The sequence below is a fragment of the Tubulanus polymorphus genome, chromosome 5 (genome assembly GCF_964204645.1).
Source record: "Tubulanus polymorphus chromosome 5, tnTubPoly1.2, whole genome shotgun sequence".
NCBI lineage: Eukaryota > Metazoa > Nemertea > Palaeonemertea > Tubulaniformes > Tubulanidae > Tubulanus > Tubulanus polymorphus.
Window position 1 is genome coordinate 6910324 of NC_134029.1, and position 23787 is coordinate 6934110.

The 23787-nt window shown below is 38.2% G+C and overlaps 1 protein-coding gene across 10 annotated transcripts; it reads right to left on the minus strand.

The window, feature by feature from the left end:
- Nucleotides 1–193: 193 nt before the first annotated feature.
- LOC141906064 (uncharacterized) lies at nt 194–23787 on the minus strand. Of its 10 annotated transcripts, none has more exons than XM_074795229.1 (17): nt 23618–23787; nt 21996–22289; nt 20798–20887; nt 17639–17740; nt 16003–16116; nt 15122–15220; nt 14353–14454; nt 13659–13736; nt 13013–13105; nt 12029–12238; nt 10182–10277; nt 9005–9103; nt 8206–8298; nt 7846–7935; nt 5819–5887; nt 3654–3694; nt 194–3104 (listed from the first exon to the last, which is right to left on the minus strand). In XM_074795229.1, the coding sequence occupies exons 1-15, from the start codon at nt 23679–23681 to the stop codon at nt 5850–5852; spliced, it is 1662 nt and encodes a 553-aa protein (XP_074651330.1). In that variant the 5' UTR covers nt 23682–23787; the 3' UTR covers nt 194–3104; nt 3654–3694; nt 5819–5849. The 10 variants fall into 10 exon arrangements, with proteins under 10 accessions (XP_074651330.1, XP_074651331.1, XP_074651335.1 ...); XM_074795230.1 differs by lacking the exon at nt 23618–23787 and adding an exon at nt 22732–22935; XM_074795234.1 differs by lacking the exon at nt 14353–14454.

Consider the following 23787-nt stretch of genomic DNA (forward strand, 5'->3'; position numbering starts at 1 on the left):
TCCAAACAAATAACAGGGTCAATCCCTATCTTACTCAAGATCACTTTCCTATGAAAGCACTCTCCTAATAATATAGTCTATAGATGTGAAAATCTGCATGGATGATGGGAATCTGCGGCGGTGTTGTCGATGGCGGTCACAGACCAGAATACTCCTCTAGAATCAGGCTTTAAAAAACAACACAAAAAATAAATTTGAAGCACTTTAAATTAATTTATTGCATTTTAAAGAACCATGTCCATAGATCTATATAATTTATCAGAACAAGACAGAGCATTTTAACATTATAAACTGAGGTCACAAAATTTCCGAAACATACAGACACGTTCTTCTCCTCTCAAATTGAATTCAATTATAACGATTTTATGATAATCAGATCACAGAATATAACTTCATAGTAGTACAGTGGTTTACACATCATAAATCAAGACGGAAAGATCATTAGCACATTAGAGAATTTAACAAAGTACGTGTTCATCATCTAATTTTCAAAATTTAGATTTTTCCCCGTTATTACGAGTAGGCGGCGTATGGATATTTTGACGAATGACAATGTTGTTTATATAAAGTGGCTATTTTTTTGCAATGAGAAATACTCGAAACAATAAATACGTTTATAGACACCCGAAACCAAATTATAGTCAATGTCAATATGGTCGATTAGCGATAAGAAACAAAGGCAATTTCTACTCTTATGGGGCCGCATCATCGGCAATTGAGATGATTTATGATACAAAAATTTACCGTGTAAACATGGAATGCAAGAAACATTGAAATGTTCAATAATCAACTGATATTACTTACTTTTTCACTGATTAATAATTAATTTCATTTATTAAGTAATTTTTCAATGACTCCTTTAATCGTTTGATTCATTCACAAAAATTCTCGCACAACAAAAAAAAATGCGTGTCATATATTCCTATATATAATGATAATGATATTAGTTCTCATGTTATGAGATTCCTTGTAAGTCTATGCAAAAAAGTCCCCCGTTTTTTTTTCCGTCATTTCGCGCAAGGCACACACGGATCAAGCTTTGCCACGGAGAAGTACGATATATAGAGTATAGTTCCCACTGAGAATGAGCGCGTCGGAGAGGATATCCTAAAGAAGCGCGGAAACCTAGAGAGAAATTTCAAGCATTCCATTTTCACAATCATATCATAGAGAGAAAGACGATTTTCAACCGCGCCTGGAATCACCTGATTTCATACGATACAGTTACCAGGTAGGTATAGCTCGTTGACAGACTGAGCAATAGTATACATATATACAATCATCCTATCGTTATTCATCAAATAAAGTGTTCATTCATTATACGATACATTTCATTTAGGCTTCCACAATCTCTTCCAGTGGACGGTTAATCCACAGCAGTGTCTTGATTATCGATTTACGATAACGAACGTCTATTTGTTTCATATTAATATTCTTAGATATACGCATGTTGAATACCTTATTATACTGCGTTCAACTCAAGTTTAATTCAATCGTTCTCGACTCTAGTTTATATATATATATACATATACTGTCATCTGGGGAAGATCTTCATTCACATAATATTTCCTTCATTCCTATAATAAATATATTTTCAGCTTCCAACTGTCAATTCATCATTAAACCAGTATAAATACAAGCGACACACTTCGTCACAACTTTTTGTATATATCAGTACAAGAATCTACAATTCATCTCGATACAACTGTGAAAACATAAGCTTTTTAGAAGATTCTAAGGAGTCGGCCATTTACTACCGATACGCACAACTTCCATTATTTGTTACCCTCCTGTCCATAAACTCGGGATTATCATTCTTCTAGAATATGACTAACTCTTTCGGTATGTAATAAAAAGTCGACTCCTTAACTAGAATTTTTGCTGAAAATACAGCCAAATTTAATATATTTTTTTTCTTCAAGAATAAAGCCATACAACATTAGACAGTGTTTGTGGGGGATATGAGAACTATTACATTATATGTATGCGAACACTGTTTGTGAATCTGCGAGGTGATTGTCTGACAACTCTTGTGTATTGAACTCTTAGTGTACATTTAATGTATGCATATTAAGCGATACAAGGGGCACTTCTTAGTAGTTTACAAAAGAACCAAATCCAAACTATAAGTACTGACAGAAAAGCCCCTACGAAAAATGCGCATTCAGTCCATCCTAATTCTTAATACAGAAATAACCAAATTAACGATAACTTCATATTAGACGTTACCTGTTTTTTCGTAACATAAAAAATAATCTTTTGTAGAAAAATTCAAGATAATTTTCTAAATGGTGATAGAGTTGTATTTGCAAAAGGATGGACTGTACGCGCTTTACCAATTTGTCCGGATGGTATTACTTTAAAAGAGCGCGTTAAATTGGAAAGGAACATCGTGATTCTATGAACAACACTTATCTGTTTTATATACACGCGTACTACATAATAACAATAATCAAAAGCTTGGCACCTCAGTAGCTAGCATAGTCTAGAAATTGGAAAATTGTCAGCGTCGAGCTTGCGAAAAGACCGAACTAGCTACTAAAAAAGACAAGCGAGTTATTTGAATGTACGAAATACCTCGGCGAACTGAGCACCTCTGTACACAAAGAAATACAGCGATTAAAAAAAGACGACGCGATATACGCGACCATCTTTTTTTAATTTTTCACCGTATTATATCATTATATCCCTTCATCACCCGTATCTGTACATTGAAATGAAATTTACAATTCTCTTTTTACCGCGAGTTAACTAATACAACACAATACACATAAATAAATCAACTAAAGCATTATCGTTTTTATTTCTTGTTTAGAGCAAAAGTCGAGGTTGGAAAAAAGTCTACGGCTTAATATTAAAGAAATACCACCCGGATTATGGTCGATGACACCTTGCATATTCAATTGATAAGAACTAAGTATTATCTATGTTTTGTTGTCAAGAATTTTTGTGGCTGCAGCGATCAGTTTTAGATGTTGTTCCCGATGCTCTCGTGACGATGTTGCGGTCAATGGCAGCCGAACTCGCGCTCACACATTCTAACCAAACGATATCTGGGATTGTCCGCCGGGAGGAGCCATTACCTTAGTAGATGGTTTTCCGGACTGAAATACAGAAAAGAATCAATTCATTTCACTTTTATCATCGATTGAAACGTCCTTCCCCAGGCAGAGATATAAACGTGATGGTATCGCTAGACTCAGCTACGGTACAAAACCCTGCCACACTAGACGACCGGATGTGGCACCAATCAGATTGCCCGTTGTATTATAGCTGAGGCAAATTTCACAGATAAACTGTAAATGGAAAAGGTTTGAATCCTCGCCGGTGGAGGATAAGTTTGAAAATAACTCAAAAGATTCTGGCCCCCTTTTGCAGGGGTTCGTACCAACTAAAAATGGCATCAGTACAAAGGATTACCCAGTAACTCGCCAGATACTTGAATGCGATGCAAAAACATGTACTGATTATTTTTTGATTCAGGAGATTCGGAAAATCGAAGGTCTGAACGCATTTAAACACAGTCTGAAACATCTGCTTTTCTCTGTGAAGCGTGTGGACTGTAGATGCAGTTTTCAGTAACCATAAGGCGTGGGGGAACATCTTTTAAATGAAACAGGCAAAACATTATTATTATCGAGATCTGTACTCACCTCATGAACAGTAGTTGTATGAGTCAAGGGATTATAGGATTCTGAAAATAAGGCAATATAAAGAAATCATTGATATGCACATGATCTACAGAAAATGTATCATTATGAACATGGAGCCTCATCATAACAAAACTGGACACGAAATCTTTGACCCAGTCATAAAACGTAACCAGCTTCAAGACTCTTATTTAGACTAAATGGACAAATTTTCCAGTATTCTGAGGTTCGCTGTAATGAAGATCCAAGGCAGTCATATATGGGACTAACAATAGAAATGAATGGGAAAACATCATATCTTGGAATTAAGGCAAAAACTGTGTAAAACATAACTTCATTGTAAACACATTTAATTTTTAATGAATGAGAAGAAGTATTTCAGAATTCAGACCTACGAGACAATATAAATAGGATAGAGAAACTACTCAATCAATCACAGACAAGTGATAAAATACTGTACCATTCTTAAATGTTCAAGGGCAAGTTGCAAGTGCAACTTCGATCCTTGTGTGATGATTGTGATTGTGATTGATTAGTAATAAATGAACAAAAGAGTTTCATAAGTAAACTGAAAATGAAGAAGTGTACAACACTAAATAATCTAAATATGTTTCATTTTTTATTCAGCCTCGATTAAGACATGAAAAGAAATTTTTTCAAGTAGTAGATAAGCGTTGATTGATATCATTGTGTGGAAGTCTTGAATAAATCGACAAGAAGCCCATCAATAATTTAGTCTTATTAGTGTTTCCTCATATTTTGTTAGTAACAAGATGATTCAAGTAATAATTCAATTTGATTCATGAAATTCTAATTTGGACAGGATGTAGAACCAGAATCTAATACGTGTTATCATCTCTGATTGGTCTAGATCTGAGGAGCCTTGGTTAATTAACCAGAACAGGGTGCAGTTTTCAAGGAGTTTTAAAGGAGAAAATTTCACATTTCGAGGAAGTGTTTGTATCACGTTCGTATCCCAAAGAGCATTTTCCATTTTGAAGGGTTTTTAAGGAATCAACAAGTCGTAGGGACTCTGCAAAACTGCTGCTCTGAGATCGACAAATCAAGAGTGAGAACACGGTAAATTGACGAGGTTCTTTATTTTCACTCGATATAGATATAGTTACACTCGAGAACTCTGAAGTTATAGATAAATCTATCCGTAAAGTGATGCAGAAAATGAATTCGCAGTTCAACGGTGATGTGAATATAAGTGAGCAATGAATACCGCTACCTTTCGCTTTACGATTAAAACCTCGTTCGTTATCTAAAGCGCCTACACCTACAATAGGATCGCGTTCTGTATGGAGGAAAAGTTAAGGGAAAATCATTTAGTTTCTGCGTTATAAGTATTTCTTTGAAAGTTCTTCTAACTCCTTCGAACACACCAGTTGCTCTAACACGCAATACTGGACTTGTGAAAACGACCCATAGACAAATTGAGTTCATAGTCTAATTCTAACTGATAGAATGGGATCCACTGTTTAGAGCGACTTTCATAGACTCAGTGAGTTGAACCACTCAGTCAGAGGCAGCTGAAATAAAACTTTCTAAATTATTCCAATATATACGAGATAATGTTTTGTACACCAGCAACCGTGGACATAAAGCCTAAAAAAGAAAAAAATTCGATTAACTCATAGTATCTAACACTATAACCCTTAAAGGCCTACCATGTGTGTGTGTGGAGATGTGACTGTATTCCCTAATTCAACTGTGTTATTATCATACATATCAATAAAATCTACATACACTAATACTCGTAATAATATACAAACATCTTCAGGTTTTCGAAAGAAAATACCACCACAGAAAATGAAAAGCCGTTTCCATAAAAACACAAAATAGAGAGCTAACAAATTCTATGCCTTCCAACTTTTTAACGACATGGCAATCATTTATTCATTGAAATGAAGCAGTAGAAATTGTCAGCATTATACCTTTCCATAAACCATATAAGTAGTTATACATAGGTAATTACTTTTATTACATTTTTTAAGATGAATATATATATAGGACTTCAACATAAAACAACATAGCATACAATTTCATAATAATAGTGATTACATTTCCCAAAGCTCCGCTAACCGATCGGTGTGTATATATGGCGATTTAGAATATAAGCCCCGCTGGTGCCCGCGCTAGTTGTTTCGTGAATTCGCGCCTACCTTGCTGGCGAGGAAAAGCCTCCTCTAAGTCTCAGCGATATCGCGGTACCACTGGCATTGTCGAAAAACCTACAGCAACAAATCGTGTATTCTCGATAAGAAAAAGTGATAAGCAAACAATATTGTCACCGATACCGAAATTCTCGCCGCTATCGTCAAAGCCAAACTTCAACAATATCGCTCCGACTCATCCGAGTTCAAGAACTAAGGTATCGTAGATTTTACGAGAAGTTTTTTTTCTTGACGTGACAACCTCCACATTTAGAGAGATTTAAAAAGGTTATTTACCATCGTTTGACTTAAATTCAAGAAAACTTCTCCAGAATAAGACATTTCCCCCTAAAAATTTTTCAATGGCAAATTTCATTCAAACACTGGCGCAAATTCTCCGGCAAGTTTAGTACGAAATCGAAAACTACGTGCAATCCACAGTTACAAAGTCGAGGAAGTCAGGGGTGTGTATAGAGGATCGTTGCGTGTGGTGGTGAATATTGTAACAGTGATAGGCACAAAAAAATGAATAGAGAAATACAGCAACGAACACCACAGACAATCTCAAATAATACCTCTTACACTATGTCTATTTAGAGCGGATGATGGACGCGGGGATTGCGAAGTATGTATGTCATATGACTGACAATCCGTGCCGGTTAACGGGTTCGACGATGATCGAGCTAAAATAACGCATTTAAAATACGATTAATTCGATACTGGTAAATAATTCGATAATTAACGCACGTCATATATCGGGAACGGGGAACTAACGCCGCGATCGCACGGAGACGATTTGGCCCGCGCCAAGTTGCCACGGATCAGGCTGGGCTAAATTTGGCCCGTGCCTAATTAGAGAGCGCGTTCACGCGTAAACCACTCACTCAATACTAAACAATGCTTAAACAAAGCGAAGTGAGTCACTTCCAGAACCAGTTCCAATTCACCCGCAATTATTTGCTAACATTCGGCTGGGGCCAAAAATGCTCATGCGATCGCCGCTAAAGGCACAGTTGCTCACTAGAAGAGTTCACCAGATGGCGCTAACGTGAAGTCAGGCTTAACTCCACATTTATTATCAAGTTTATACATACAAACTCATAATGAATAAATCACAAATGAGAAATAAACTAAGGTATTCAGACAATCAGATCACATAATCTGATTACAGTTAACTAACTTTTTATATTCAGTGGCGCCAGGTGGTTGGATAACTTGCGCTGACAGTATAGTTCCCCGTTCATCAATTTCATAATGATTTGTGTGAAGATTTAGATTATTGACATATTCATTCAATTTCATCTACCAATAGGAACCACAGCATCACAAAGACTCGAATGTCATTTACCATTTGACATCAACAGCGAGCAGGAAAGACGAAAGGATTTTGAAGATGAAGGAATAGAAACCATAGGATTCCAATACCGGAGGGTTGATGAGAAATCGCAACTCTTATAATGTACTTCAATTTTGCAATTCAAACAATCATAATCGATACGTAAAAATATCTTTCATGAAACCAGGCCTAGGTTGAAGTTTCACAAAAGTGTAAGCTAATTAATTATTTTTTGCTAGCGATTAATTTCGAAAAATTTTAAGTTAAAATTCTCCACAAATGCCAGTCCAAGTACATAGGAATCGTGGGTAGAAAGCATATATCGGGAGAATTCTACAAGTCCATGATTTGGAGCAAATTTGGTTGCCAGAAAACTGAGGATTGTGATACTCCCTGTGGGTAGAAGGAAAGTATACCAGCAATAGGTTATTCAGATAAAGTAGAGTGAAGACGATACAAGCAAATGTCTAAAACGCTATTTCTCACAAAATACAGAAACTATGAGAACACAAAATTTTTCACTACACATCAAAGTGCAGTGATATTAAACCACCGTCAAGTTACTGTACTGTAGTAGAAACAACACAATTCTCAGCTATAGAGTACGTAGGTGAATAAGACTGGAAACTAGTACCACCTGATAGTGAAAACAAGCAACGCGCATGAAACGGAAAAATCTATGAATATATTTGTAGAATACCTTTTTGACGTCTGGGAGTCCGTGACCGGTTGTCATAACTGATATCAAAGGATTGGCAATTATCCCCCGTAATGGGGTTGCTAGAGCTCACTATAAAGATCAACAATTTTCCGCGATTAATAGCTCGAATAATATTAGGAAAAAAACGAACATTTTATAAGAAAATGTTGGAAAACTTTTCATATGAATTTTGAACACGCGAATTTTATTACATTTTCGAATACAAAGGAAAATATTGAAATAAATTTTTCATTGCCCGAATTTCAATTACAGATTTCAGATCGACTAAAGGACATCTAAACTATCACGACAGATACAGCGGTTACTACCAAGTACGACAGTAGACACATAAGTTTGTACCTTTGGACTGCTGGACGGCTACTTTAGACTTGGACTTGAATTCAGGTTTCAGCGTGTAGGCCTGGCAATTATGGCCCGTTAACGGATTACAAACTGCGTGATAAAACAATATTTTCATCGACCGAGAGACATATTCTCTGGAGTACTCTAATGTAGAAAGCCGACAATAGAAGAATATAAACAGGGCTGCCAACCTCTAATAAGTGCATCAACAAGACACATCAAGAAATGTTCAAATCAATTGGCAATCAATGGTAATGCCATCAGTAACACCTTTCACATTTATGAACATATGAAACATATCAAATCAGTATTTCTCGTGACAAAATACTGAGAAATCAGGGAAAGTTGGCAGCTCTGTATAAATTGAGCTCGGCAACGTCTCAATTCAGTGTTATCAAAATACATGTCATTGTTATTCTTCTATTGGAAAATTGTTTTTCGAGATAAAAAAATTCTGGACTTTTCTCTAAAACAAAACATTTACGACTACGGGTAAACGAACCCAACTAACAATTTCTTTCAGAATAAAACAAAGTCATATTTGTATGCATTCTCAAGATTACATTAATAGGTCCGGCTTTTTTGGGGTATCATCAACAACGGAACAACGGAATAGGGAAATTGAGTTTTTCTTTTCATTTAGAAAAATTTTGAGCCCCTGATGAATTTCGATTGAACAATAATATGACGAACAAAATAACCGCTGATGAATAAAAATTAATAACAAAAAAAATGTAACAAAAAATCACTCATGTAAATGAGAATCATAACGAATTTGATGAATAATGATGTCTACCTGAGTTAGCCTTCGGAGTTGGCTGTCTAGCTTTACTAGACGGTTCACGATGGATGTCCCAACAATCGCAGCCATTCCCGGTGATCGGGTTAGAATTCGCTAAATCAAGAAATCACATGCATGATGAATGATAATAATGGCGGAAAATAATCCGAGAAAAATCCAATTAACGAATTACTTAAACATTGAGTTGATGACAACGAAATGAAGAAACTGAATTCACTTTTAATGTATGTTGACGAAAACACTTAAAATATTGACAGAGCTTTTAGAATATTTAATTCTAGAGGTATTTGCATTCAGGGCGAATAAAGCACATAGTCTATCTATATATTATTATGCTCACGAAAGGCAAGTAGTGAATTTACAAAATTTTCAGAGGGAAAAACTTGATAACAATAAGCAGCAAAGTAGCAACGATTGCAAATGGTAAGCAAATATTTCAATTAACGAAACCGCATCATTATAATACACTATAGAACCGCAACGAAACTCAAACAAACCACCGCGGAAAAATTAAGTCTCGACAACTCTTCGAAAGCGGTGAGTTCTTTTTCATAACACGGTCAGTAAACTCAAGAGGCCCATTCCCCGTGGTACCGATCTAGGGGAACCTACGATGTCTTAGACATACACACCCGCTATTAGGTGACGATACCATTTCTAAGACAAATTTGAAATTTGAATTAATCCGATTCCAAAATGCTCTCAAACCTTCGTATACCACCTCATCTATAAGTACCGGGTACTACTATTTTGTACTCAGGCTAAGATAGGACTGCAACTCAGTGTAAGGCCGAGTCTACTGGACCTAGATGAACAGTCATGGCTAAGATTTAAGACCGGTCTAAGACCACCTTGGTTCTATAGCCAATCGCAGCTAATCTAAGACCCCTTTTGGACTTAAGGCACGACTGCGCAACTGGGGCCAGTTGCTCAAAAGTTGGTTGGAGTTAACCAGTGGGTAGTTGACATAGTGACAATTAAAAGTTCATTGTTACTATGGTATTTATCCGCTGGTTATCTATAACCAACTTTTGAGCAACCGGCCTCTGGGCTTTTTTTATTGTTTCTCAACTGTTTCAAGAAATGACAAAAATGACGAACAGCCTTCGAAGAGTTTACTCGTTCAGTGAGAGGAAAAACAACAGCAACGTCAAGATGATTATTAATCTACCTCGTTTCACGCCAAGCAGACGTCGTCTACTTTGTCGAGGCGGTGTATTCTCACTGATGCTACTACTCGTTCCACCCGTAATCGGATTCGAGCCGCCTGAAATAATCAATCACCGACACAAACCTCAGTGCGTGATGCATATAATTAGAAAACGTATTCGACGTTTTGCCTTTCATCTGTAACAGTCACAGTTTTACCTTACGTGTCGCAACTCCAAAATCATGGTTTTAGACTTTCGCCTAAAATCTTAATCCAACAGTACCAGAGTTTCGCAATTCCATTTGCTTCAATATAAATTTTAGGAAACTCCAAAATTACGATATTTTTTGTAAATCGACTAAAATTTTGCCCGCACTCAATCAAAGAAATCATGTCTCCACTTCACGACCGCAACTGGGCGCCGACCTTCATCCCTTCTTGGCACAGTGAAGACTAAAATTTGGGCCGGTCTTAAATTCTACTGGCCAAAATTAAGTCTGAAATGGCCCTCAATTATCAGAATTATTGGTTGAAGAACAGATGAACGACAATACGTCAAATACAGCGACAAAGTGCTCTCCTTCGCTCGCCTTTGTTGTTTGCTCGGGAATTCATTTTTGGAAAATATTTGAGATCACAAAAAAGAACCTCTTTTTGCTTGAATATCAAAATACATTTAAGAAAATATTTACCATACAGATAATTAAAAAAAAGAGAGAGAGAGAAAGGTTTGAATTGATGATTTAGGATGGATTGGTACGCTATATGAAGACATTTTTAAAATAAACAAGATTAATATTATTTACAAAGACAATATTTTTTTTTGACGAAAGGAAAAATACAATCATGACAAAACAAACATGACTAATAAAGTGAAGGGCGATTTATTGGTAGATTTTCTATCTGTTTGCCCGGGGAATCTTTATTATAACATAGATGAAGGTAAGTGATAAATAATGTGTACACGCAACAAAGATAAGTGAAGAAATCCGAAGCCTACGATTTGAAAATGAACAGGCTGATGTGAATGGATAATGGATAAAAAGCCCTTAAGATGCTCACATCAAAGCTTCGAATAAGCGATGATAACTACTCCTAGAAAGGAGGTGAATATCCTATCTTCCGTATACCGCAACTGAATGCAATAGCCTTTTCCAGCAAAACCTTACGCCCAAACCATATGATTGAATGACATAAAAACAAATGAAAGGAACCACATCAAGTCTAGTAGCCACAGACTCTCACAGAAATTTTGGAAAGGTCATTATGTGGGATTGTCGAAAAATGCTGAAAAGGTTACTACTATGATCGCCTTGCTAACTTCTCACAGTACCCGTATCATATATCATGTTAACCGTAACTAAACCGCTGATGCACCCGATACCAGTAGGCCGATATGAATTTAAACCTTGGAATGCAGCGTGGAATCGAACGTCACCAGAAAGGAAACCAAGCAACACTGGCTACGCTCATGGATGAAAACATATATTAAACCATCCTCCCTCGGAATTCGAACCTTATGGCAACGCTAGGCTCAGCCATGGCACGAAACCCTGCTACACTAGACCCAGTACGAGGGTTTGCTGCAAGATAACTTGCGGCAACAATCAGATTGCCTGTTGTATAATCGCCGAGGCAAATTTCACGAATAAATCATACATGGAAAAACCCGGGCTAAAATAAAACAGGATTTCTGATCAGCTGGTGATGACAACATCCAAGCTGCACATCTAGCTGCGCACTCGGGCTAGTGTGGCGGAATCTCATACCGTGGCGTTCCATCAGGTTCGAGGACGATATCTAACTGGCTCGTGAATACAGGTGGGATATATACGTATATTATGTACAATTTCTACTCCTGTCTCTACCTTGGCGCTGCAAGTCACGACACACGGGATTCCGTTTCAGACGCGTGTACTCCTGACCGAGATCGCCGCGGCCGGTGATCGGATTGCGATTCTCCTGATTCGACGGGCGTCTGCTGCCCAGTCGAGTTTTCGACGGGTCTCTACGATGCGGGTACAACAGGTCGAACTCTTCGGTGCCGACGCCGGCGATCGGGTTTCGCGGCACGTTGTCTATTATCAACGGAAAGAAGAGATTTTAAAATCGGAGAGAAATCTTCGATCAAAAAGATGTCTGTCCACGTTTTAGATGAAATTTCAATCGGAAAAACAGATGAATCATGCAGGAAGTATCGTTTCGAAAAAATGTTGGATATAGTAGACTCCGCTTGCCTCAGATCTAGTGGGACCAATTGGGGCAGTTGGAGCAGGGAATGGGAGCATGATAATTTGTGATATATTGTCCGGGGCATGCAGGGATAATCTGAGGCAACCTTCCGGGGATTTGGATTAAAAAGAAAATTTTGTAAATCATCGAATTGTTCTTCTCTCGTCGTGGATTCGAACATTCTTGGTAAGTTTAGGAGCAATTTCGAATAGGTTGACATCAGAACTATCGAAAAAAGAAAATATGATGTACCAGGTACTAATACTGGGTATTACATTTACGGGGCCGACGCAAATGTCAACTCTTGAGCATTACGAACAAATAATCTTGAAATATTTATACGTTTATGGGCGAGTTCCAGAATATTTTTCTTTGGTTCGACTATGGATAACTCCGGGGCAAACGGCGTCTGCTGTAGCCAAGTGATAAAGATTTCTGTTTTATGATGATATTGCTTTTTGGATAATATCATATGTCATTACCAATCCATCTGTCGGGTGAAGTGCATTATTCGAATAAAAAAAAAAATACCAACCCCAAAACCTGACAGAGACCTTACGTTTTACCAGTAGTGCGATAAAAAAAAGCCGAAACCTGTAGAGAATTGCAATTGAACAAACCTTCGACATTCTTCAAAGCAGGGCGTCGCTTGTGCACTTTCTGTTCGTTCTCAGTACTGAAATCTCCTTTACCGACAACCGGGTCTCGTTGAGCTAGATTTATATACATACATACACAATTTAAATTCGTTTCAAAAAATTTAAAAACTCTTTGTAATTGGCGGATACAGATTTTAGACAGAAGACGAAGAACTAGTAGATTACGAATCAGGGTTCAGAAATCGGGTGTACAAGAGATGGAGATGGAAACTTTTTAGGTGAAGGTTGGAGATATCAGGAAGGTCACCGATGAAAATAACAAATTGCCGAAGAAAATTCCGCAACCAAGAATATATAAGGATAACCGTAAACACCACGGATGATTGAACAAGCGAAATTACTGGAGAACCCTAAACTCGGTAATCAAAAAGTCGATAGTCGACTTAATTCAATTTCGACCGGCATCACGCGACGAAAAATCCAAATTAGATCTTCTTAATTGTAAAAGTGCGCAGTTCAACAACCAAAGCGATAACCTAATATAACAGCATTTGCGTATGCAACGCGTTTCATCTTCTTAAAATCCAGAACCTAAATGCGACTATATATAAAAGTGTTTATTTCCATGCCTGCTCGAGATTGAGTTTTTCAGCTAAAAAAGATGTACCTTCTTTATGACAAAAACGCTTGCTACAACGTTTTTCCGCCGGAAAATGGCCCTTGCCTTTAATAGGGTCGCGTGTGACTGAAATTCATCATAATATATCAGTCAAAAAAAAAGAAATTACAACGTCCTGCCTTCCCACGATGATAGAAAATCATGTACATGTACTAATCACGGGTTAAATATGTAAAGAATTTGAGATTTTTTCCAATCAAGTCGAGTAAATGAGAGCAATATATACAGTAAACTTAAGATTTCTTGTATGATAGATATGGGACAGAAAATCCTCAGCATAAATTGTTATAGCTTGGATTAAATCCAGGAGTCAGTTACTCAAACAGTTACAGTTAACCAGCGGATAGTTGACATAGTGACAATTGAAAGTTCATCGTTACTACAGTTACTACAGTATCTATCCACCGGTTGTCTGAAACAAACTCTTCGGCAACTGGCCCCAGGACCTTAAGTTTCATCATGGGTATAAGTTAGAATCGAAATCAGTTTATTTTCCAGCGATTTGACGGATACAATCGAATTCGGATTTAACTGGAAATCTAACCCCACGGCCTATGTTGGAACTTAACGAATCCGGGCGAACTATAGTTCATAGTTAACTGTATCATAAACCGAAGCGTGATAACGATAAAAGATAATAACAGCCCGAAACCTTCTTCTGTTCGCTGGAGACAAATTCTACCTTTTTCACCGATGAAAGAGCGACGACACCGACGTCCGGACTCGCGTAGAGGGTCGCGCTCTCGACCGAGATCACCGACACCCATTAATGGATTACGCTGGACTGTAAGGATAGGTTACAAGCTACCGTGTAGTACATGTTGAACAGGTGAATGGGGAGTTTAGTATAAAGATGGTCCTCGTAAAGCGGGAGAAGGCAAGGTTCTGATGACAGAAGATAGAATAAGCGCGTTTGATTGGATGGCTAGTTCGGTCCAACTGACTGTACCAGCCTTCGGAGCTGGTTATTCCAGTCTAGACCAATGGGATACCGGCACCAGCAGATGGCGCAACAAAACGCCGGGTTATTCGTTGTGAAAAACAGTTCATTTTGAATGAAATCAGAACTAAATTTACAGGCTTCCGAATACGAAAATTATCAAACATCATTGGATGGATATAAGATTCACTTTCTCAGTCAGTGTAGTTCTGCCGGTATGCCAGTGAACATGACGGGGATACGAGGCGACTAGTCAGCTCCAGTCAGCCCAATCAAACACACCTAATATACATCCCAGAGAAAGCAGGATTCAGAGAAGCGTTAAGAAGTCAGATTTCCGAGATTTGACAAAGAACGACGGTGTGATGTACTAAGGTGTACAGATAGACACAAACAATACAATTCTATCACAAAATTAGCAACAGTTTTCCACTATGTTTTAACACTTTCGAAGCTGTGAGATACACAAGTAACGGAAGGAGTTTCAATATAGTTTAAGAGTAGTAGATACCTGATTTCGACCGCGGTGTTTTCGGTCGTTCGGGTCCTTGCCGCGCCGCGTCGTACGAAGTCCCGAGTTCCCCGGCTCCAAGAATCGGATCGCGCACAACTGAGAAAAGTCATAGCGACCAGGAAATGAAATTCATGCGATGTTAAAAAACGGACGGCCGGTTTTATAGACTGCTATTACGTTTAACCCGGGGGCAAACTCAATTGATAATGAATTGAATTAGCCTTTGGGTTAAAGGTAATACTAGTTTATAAAACCTGGCCCGATGATTTGAAACTTAATAAAAGACTTAACTTTAAATTATCTTTTTACATATTTTCTGAATATTAGACGGATAATTCTTTTTTTGATTTAAAATTTTTTCATACTCATTCTTCCACCATGAAAATAACTGCACACTAGAACCCGTGAAACAATATACCAACAAGCCAAAAAAACTAAGACAGAATTTAACACTTATAACAACACACTTGATACAAAACCATAAGTAACAAAAGGTGATATTGGATGGAAATATTACTGGGTTGTCTCAGTAATATTTCATTTGAAAAAATAAATCCATGAAGCAAATGCTGAATTTTCTAAAACCAAATCACAAGGTTCATAGCCCCAGTGACCACGCAAACATGAAGATGACATCTTCCAAAGACTACCAGAACACAATATTATTTTGGACTTTATGGAAAGTTGTGCCAAAAAAATTGAAAATCGTGTAAATATCACTGAATTTCAACTACAATCTGAAAGCAGACCTTCACTAGCGCGCTATGAACCCTGAACTCACCAAAGCTGCTTAATCTAAATACTGAATCATGTGAAAACACTGTAACATATCGTGTACACTATTATTATATGCATATTATGTTTTGTATGTTTTGTACCTCGTGGTATTTTCGATTTGAACGGTGTTTGAGGAGATATACACCGGAACGGTTTAGTAGGGTGCATCTCGCCACCGAGATCACCGGTACCGGTGACTGGATTGCGATTCACATCTAAAAACACATCGATTGCAGAATATGAGAGACATCAACGCGGATTCAAGAGTTCGAGGAGAGAGTTGTGTTCACATCGATACAAGGGACCCAAAACAAGACACCAGTGATTATACTGTAGACTTCACCTATAGTGGTAGCATCAACAAAATGTTATTGGCAAACAAATAGATTTTTGGATTTGTCTACATTGACAAACAAGAAAATCGTTTCACTATCCTATCGCTTTTAACCCAAATAGACCGGTTAGTACCACAATAGGCACTGTCTACTGTACCAGTATTTCAATGGTGTGCCGGTATCAATTTGCAGACTGGACCAACCCCTAATAAAATCTATCATCATTCGTTCAATTCTTTTATCATAGAGGCCTCTGTGTACATAGGAACACAACAGTTGTAGCCTCAATACGAATTTCTTAACAGCCACATTTTTAACCAGATTGCATTGGTTGCATTGATGTGAACACACCTCTGAAAATTTCAGTGTCAAAGATCGTCGTAAAAAACTACCGAAATAAGAATAAACATAAGTGCGACGAGAAAGTCAACGTTAGACCATCGACCGTTGTTTCGAAGAATTGCTAACCCCGAAGTTCGAAAGTTCTTAATGCCCGTGGTATAAAGAGAGGAGAAAACACTCGTGAATTTGGAAACGAAAAAGTTACTTTTCCTCGAAGAGAAATGAACTGTGTATTGCCGAGATTGAGATAACGTGCTGGGAGGATGCAAAACGGTTGTTGTTTTTTTTTAAATTTCATTGAACACCACACTAATTTCTACCTTTTCTCGATTTCGGTATTTTTGAAACCCTCGGCGACCTTTGTAACGGGTCATACTCTGAACCGAGGTCGCCCAAACCGGCAAGGGGATTTCTTTCTATAAATAGCATTCAAATTATTACATTTTCATCAAATCGCGACAATATTCAAATGGTTTACGTCTCTAATTCATTTCAAAATGTATTTATAGCAATATATCTGAAAGCTGTCTATACAATATTCGATCTCAAAGGATAACCATACTTGAGTTACTGTTTGAAAACCATTTGGCAAAGTTGATACCCAGCCTCCTAACGGTACTCTCCATGCAATTACTACGAGCAATTACTCAGGAGATGGGAAAGGAGAGGCTGAATCATTTGGCCCCCCCAACATAAGGAGCCAAAGGACCGGTTGGCCTCAGGGGTCTACCAGGTTCCCCGGGGGCCCAAGAGTTAGGCTTATCTTAATTGCTCGTATAGTAGACCGAGTACTTAGCTACCAGCGCGTACAAATAACTGAATATTTGATCCACTGGGCCAAGTTTTGTACTAAGGCAGAGAAACTGGATGCCCCGCTCTATTGGTACATCACCTATGCAACTCAAGACTAGTTAAGATTCGAACTGGGAGCATTAACTTTAGATTTCAAACTTTGCATAGATAAGCTGAGAAACTTTCTTCGTAGGAATGTTTAATATCTCGATGATAGTAGTCATACGCCCGCGCACCAACCGACTTCCGAAATAAAACTGAACATTACCTTGCACCGGGGTGACAGAACGACGACATTGCGACGTGCTGCATCTCATCATATCAGCATCGGGCTCGAACGCACCTTCCATCGTAATCGGATCTCTAATCACTATCGCGTTTATTCGAAATTTAAAAAACGAACGCGAAAAAGAAAGAGAGAGATGTTTGAAATAAAAATTCGATATGCGCTCACACCGCACGGTAATCAACTCCACGCGTGTAAAACGATATTATAACTCTTCGAGATTTGTCGGTATAAAGCAATTTATCGGAGATTTTTGGTTCGAGTGCTGCACTCGGTACTCGATGAAAGAGGCCACCGACACACGGGAATAAATCAGTCAACATCGTTACATAGGCCTAGGTACGTTATAAGACTCGAAGTGGATCTCATTACCGATTTATAATACTTCATTATTGACGAGACATTAAAGTGGGCAGTTTTATGTGATTAATTTTCGCATATTTCGAGAATGTATCCGTCATACTCGAAGGGGGAACTTCACTGCAATAACTTCACTCGGCCGGCAATAGAATGCTTTGTAACTTAGTCACGATAATAATGATTTTAACACACACTCTCAGCAGCTGTTATTTCAATGTAATATGACTATTAATTTCATACGTATCGAATCGATGTTAAATTTCAATGTACAACGCCGTTTTAGAAATGGTTCATTTACTGTTCGAATTAACAACTGCAGCCCCAGCACCGTAATAAACGAGCATACCAACACCAGACTACGTAGTTAAGTATAACCGAGAAGTCAAATAATTACGCCATGTTCCAACTATAGAGACCCTTATAAAGAAGCCTGCCACCTAAATCCCTAATATGACATCATCAATTTCACCAGGGATAAAAATGAACATACTCTTTTAAATATGCTTTTGGTATTCTCACATCAAACATTCGTAAGAACAGACTTGTTTCGGTCCTTTCCTTTTAAATGGAGACCTGAATGTATGGACTTATAGCCCAGTGTGAGTGCTCCTCTTGTTCTTAATTGAAACGAACTAATTTCACACGGTTCTTAAGGATATAGTGTGAACACGGTCATGCACAGATTCGGGACTAGGCAGTGATCGTGGAAGGGTCTACGTGGTGAGGATTTGAGATTGGGAACAAATCAGCAGCGATCAATTACTACATCTGGGCGCTGATAGAAGTTAACAAGATGTCGCCCATTCGAAAAATCAATATTCAAGTACGAAGAGTTCGATGATGACCATAAAACTCATGCAGATTCAACAGCACTTGTAGATACTGAAATTTATAAGTTGCATTTTGCCATCTACTCAGTACTGGCGGGTCTAGAGGCCAAAATTAAATTCAGCATAAAATAGTCATAAATGTATTTTCTGGTCAGCCTTTGCACTATTAATCCGACCAAATGGCAGTCTAATATTTGCATAAAGAATGAAACCACAAAATATATTCTCATGAACTTTTCTAACAATGACTTTAATAGTTAAATGTTATGACAAAATCAGTGTTTCACTCGCATTCAACAGTTCATTGTTACGGCATAATCTTACAAGTTGTTTACCACAAAGACTTAAAAGAGTTTAATTTATCATATGGCAAGGTCCTTAAAGGATTAATTCGTGCTTCTACCATCAAGACTTACATATACGCAAAAGTAACATACCTAGAAAAAAGGCAGGCCAGCGAAGAGCGAATGATGGATTAAGTACTACTTCTATCTACAGCGAGTGTATAAGTTCTATAGCCGGCAATGGACGCGCCTACTTCTCAGCTGAATCAGATTAACTGTCGATACATGCATGTGACAATACTATACAGTGATATCGCATCGGGAGCTGCTCAGCTCATGTTATTGACTAATCGTTACTGTATTTCATACCTCAAACCGCTGTTGATACGTAAATAACCGAATGTGACACATGCGTCGTGTCGTGCTGCATGTGCTAGTTCGAGCTCGGACCTCCCATAAATTATCAGTCATGTAACAAGCCCCCTCCCCGGAAAAATTAGATACCGCATCGGCGTATGGCCAAAGATGGAACAATGCAAATCGGTTCACTTGCTTTCAATTTTAATAATTTATATTAATCAATTTGATTAATTGGGCTTAACTTTCATTTTAGCCGATAAAAAAAATTTGTTCGCTGAAAAATTTTCTGCCTACTGTAATTGACAAACCCTATGTACTATCAAGATTGAGACTCAGAAGTGCTATTTTTGTACGCCGTACTATGTTTGGGGCCTTTCCCTGGATGTAAAAATCAATTTGACAGCTGTATATTGAATATTGAAAGGTCTGACTCGATGTTACGCTGATTAATTACCGTATCAATACCTCAGCATTATAACCCGGGTTATGGTCGAAAGACTGAAGGAGCCAATGATGATAACCCGGGAGATCAGAATTGAGTCCTGGATATAGTCAAGGAAAAACAAAATAAATACGAGATTTTGACCCAACCTCTGTACGGTATACGGCTACGTAGGGTGTCATTGCATTAGACTAATACCGGTAAAAAAAATCCTTGAGCACTTAAAGAAATGTTGGATGATATAAACATATCTTAATTCCACTTTTGAATAAATCTCTTGAAGACTGGCAGAGGGTAAGCATTCTGATTGACAATGGACTGTACAGGTCCTATACAGCGGCATCTTTTGCAAGGTGCTTTAAGTATTCTGTGTACATTATCTTCTTCTTAAGATCCAAAATCAACACCGTACCGAAATGCTAATTTAAACCCTTTGAGGAGTCCTCATCTAGTTTGGAGAGGGAAAGTGCATACGTAACACAATGACAACATTCTAAGGTCTTCATGATAGATATCACAAGAAAAAGGTGCCTTGCTTTAGCTTACACATGCTTGTTGGGCCGCTGTTCCTCCCAATGTCAAAACTGGGATCGTCGCAGTACGAAAAAGACTTCACTATTTAAAGCGAGTAATACCGATACCAATAAAAGCATATGGAAAGATATGAATTGAAAATGTGACGCACCAAGAATTGAAGAAATGATATGGGAAAACAAAATACTTATCACCCGAGGTATAGTCCGTGCCAAACACCATTTACACTTTTGAAAACATTTGTGCCGTACACCATCAAACAAGAAAGCAGAGATATGTGAATCGATAACAAAAAAAAACCAAAAAATAAATTGCAATCGGTAAAATGTACCTCTCGGTTTCGAAGGAGTCCGTAATATACGAAGTTTATGGTTATAAGGAGGCCTCGTATCGACTATAAACGGGGGTGGCTCTGGTGGAGCTATATAAAAAACAATAATTTCATGCGTAATATCAAAAAGAAAAATACAAAAAAGAATTGTATTTCACAATTTCTGGCATGTTTGAATAGAAAATGTACTACTGCTAAAATCAAATCTGCTATATTTTTCTGTATATCGCATATGGGGAAAAAGCTATAAATTACAATATCGGACAAGTGGCCTGGGAATAACGATTATTTGTACGCACGGTGGTACATAGGGGACGCGATTTTTAATGTACACGCGATATGAATATTTCGCAAACCGATTCGAAAATCTTTTAAATTGTGGACGATCAAAAATCTACTTCGCGTATCAACGTCGAGTGATTCCTGCGCGGAATTAAGACGGTCAGTCATGTATGAAATTAACAACATCTAAATAAGGCAATCGATCCCTCTATCAAGAGAGAGGCGTGTACATATACATCAGTACGCTATTCGCTATTCGCAGCTGTACAATTTTCGAACGTGAAACAGCTGTTACCGGGACTTCGATCGATTCTATTATCATTCAAATATGCGTTTTACACGGAACTCCGCGCGCGTTTATAGGGAGTATACCATTGTATATAGTCATCAGCCATATCAATCTATTATAACGCCTAGACTATAGATTTCGTCGCGATAAGTTTTTTTTCCGCGACGGATTTACTCGATGCTACGAATACCCTTAGCGCGCGTATCGTAATGACGGTAAACTCCGCCTTGTACGAATCTTATCAATAACCGGCAAAATCAACAAAACTACTTCACAAATTTGAAAATAGATTTCAGGAAGATTTCTACCATCGGTAGCAACTTCACCGAGTCTAGGGCGGAGTTTACTGAAAATTGCTTTGAACCATAATTAAACTGTAATTTTTATGAATACAGAATATCTGAATTTTTTTTGTTCGGAAACTAAATGTTTCTTACATGCTACTACGCTATATTACGTACGGCAATTTCATATCTTCACAGATATTTTCCTGACCTCACTTTGTCAGACATATTTAAATGACTAGAACCCCTGATAATCGAATTATTTCCTGATTTTCATGTCGACTTTCCGAGCGACAGATTGTTAAAGGACCCACGCGCTGACCGACGTACATATTAAACATACCTTCATCGTCGAGATAACCGCCGGTCAAATCCTCAATACTGAACGCGTAACTACCGGGAAAGTGGTGCGGCGACGGTGGACTACGACTCCTGACTCCGGGACTCTGGCGTATGACCGCCGGCGGGGGCGGCGAGTGATGCCGGTGAGGCTCGTGTTGCGACGGTATCAGCAACGGCACTTTATCCGGTTGGTACTGCGCGCCGTGAACCGGGCAATACACTATACCATTCACCGGCCCGTACATGAGGCCTTTCGGAATCGGGATATTTTTTTTCGTCGTATTCTGTTTTTTCTCTTGAAGGAAACAAACACAGCAAATCAAAAATGATAATACAATTGTCTGTAAGAAAAGGCAAAAATATGTTGAATCTGTTGGAAACAAAAATCCTAATATCAATTCGACCTTACCTACTGAGGTTGTAAAGTAACTATCTACCGGACAAGAGGCATTACAAGGAAACAAATAATGAAAAAGCAATTATATGCATTTTATGATCTATAGGGCGTGGGCCCGTATGACTCAAAGTACATACTATGCACAGCAAATTGACAGATTTCCGTGGATAACATCCAGACCCAGTCGAGGAAAAACTTGATAAAATACGTACGAAAACAGCTGTTGACACAATTGTCAGTTTAATGCAAAGCCTTTTGTTTCAAAATAGAGCTGGGCTTGCTAGGTACATGTATGAAAGATAGAATCTAAAGACCATGTCACGATCTCTACGTAACTCACTTTTTGGATGTCCGTGCTGATGCATGTTGACTAAATTCCGCGAAAACGATAACAGAAATACAAAACGGAGAACGCGCTCGTAAACGATGCGGACAATCCGTGAATGAAACGGGGAAATGTAATATCCGAAATATACTCAAAAGAACGCTACGATTCAGACAAAAATCCAGGACGGTGTGACACAACGAACACTGCTGGGATGACAGTTGGTCACCGTCGTTTGAAATGATAATAATATTAATCTGGCTTGTGTCACGTTAGTCACAGCTGCCCCCTCTCGTAGCGACAACGAGCGCAACATAGAATATCTATATTGCACAGTTTCTCACTACCATCGACGCGAGCAGCATCGCTACAAAGTCAATAATGCACCTGGCATGATTATTGACATAAAAAAGGAATATCTTTAAAAATATGTCATAGCGTTCGAAAGAAAATGTTTGAAAACCTTTTGGGGCCCAGTCGTTGAAAGGTTACTCCAGTCAGTAACCTGTCTGTGGTTTAGTTTCATGATCTGATATTTTTTCACAAACCAGTCAGGAATGTTGCTTAATCGCTGAAAGCATTCATAAAATCGCGCTTGTTGGTGAATCAAGCCATTAATTGCCAACTGAAGTCTGATAGAAAGTATGTTTTTGAAGCGTTACTTTTTTCAACGGTGTTTCAGCCCTCGGTATAAACCCATCCGAACGCTTACCAAAACGATAAGGTAACTAACTTATTCATGTATGGTTAAGACCTAGTCGTAAAGTCGCTAGAAAGAGATCTGAAATGGAACCAGATCCCAAATCTTCGGGACCAACTGAAATCATATTTGACGACGCGCCTGCTGCAAAATAACAAAAACATCATTAAACACCCTTTACGCTGGCGGATCCGTCCATACCTTTGTCGCATTTACAAATCTTCGGATAATCGTGTCTGTATCGGCGAACGAATTTGAATAACATGAAGAAGAGAACACGACACGGAAGAGTCCAGCATTTGCACGAAAATCACACCACCGAATAGCGATCGGAGATTTATGTAAACACACCGGCGTACAGCGACCGTGTA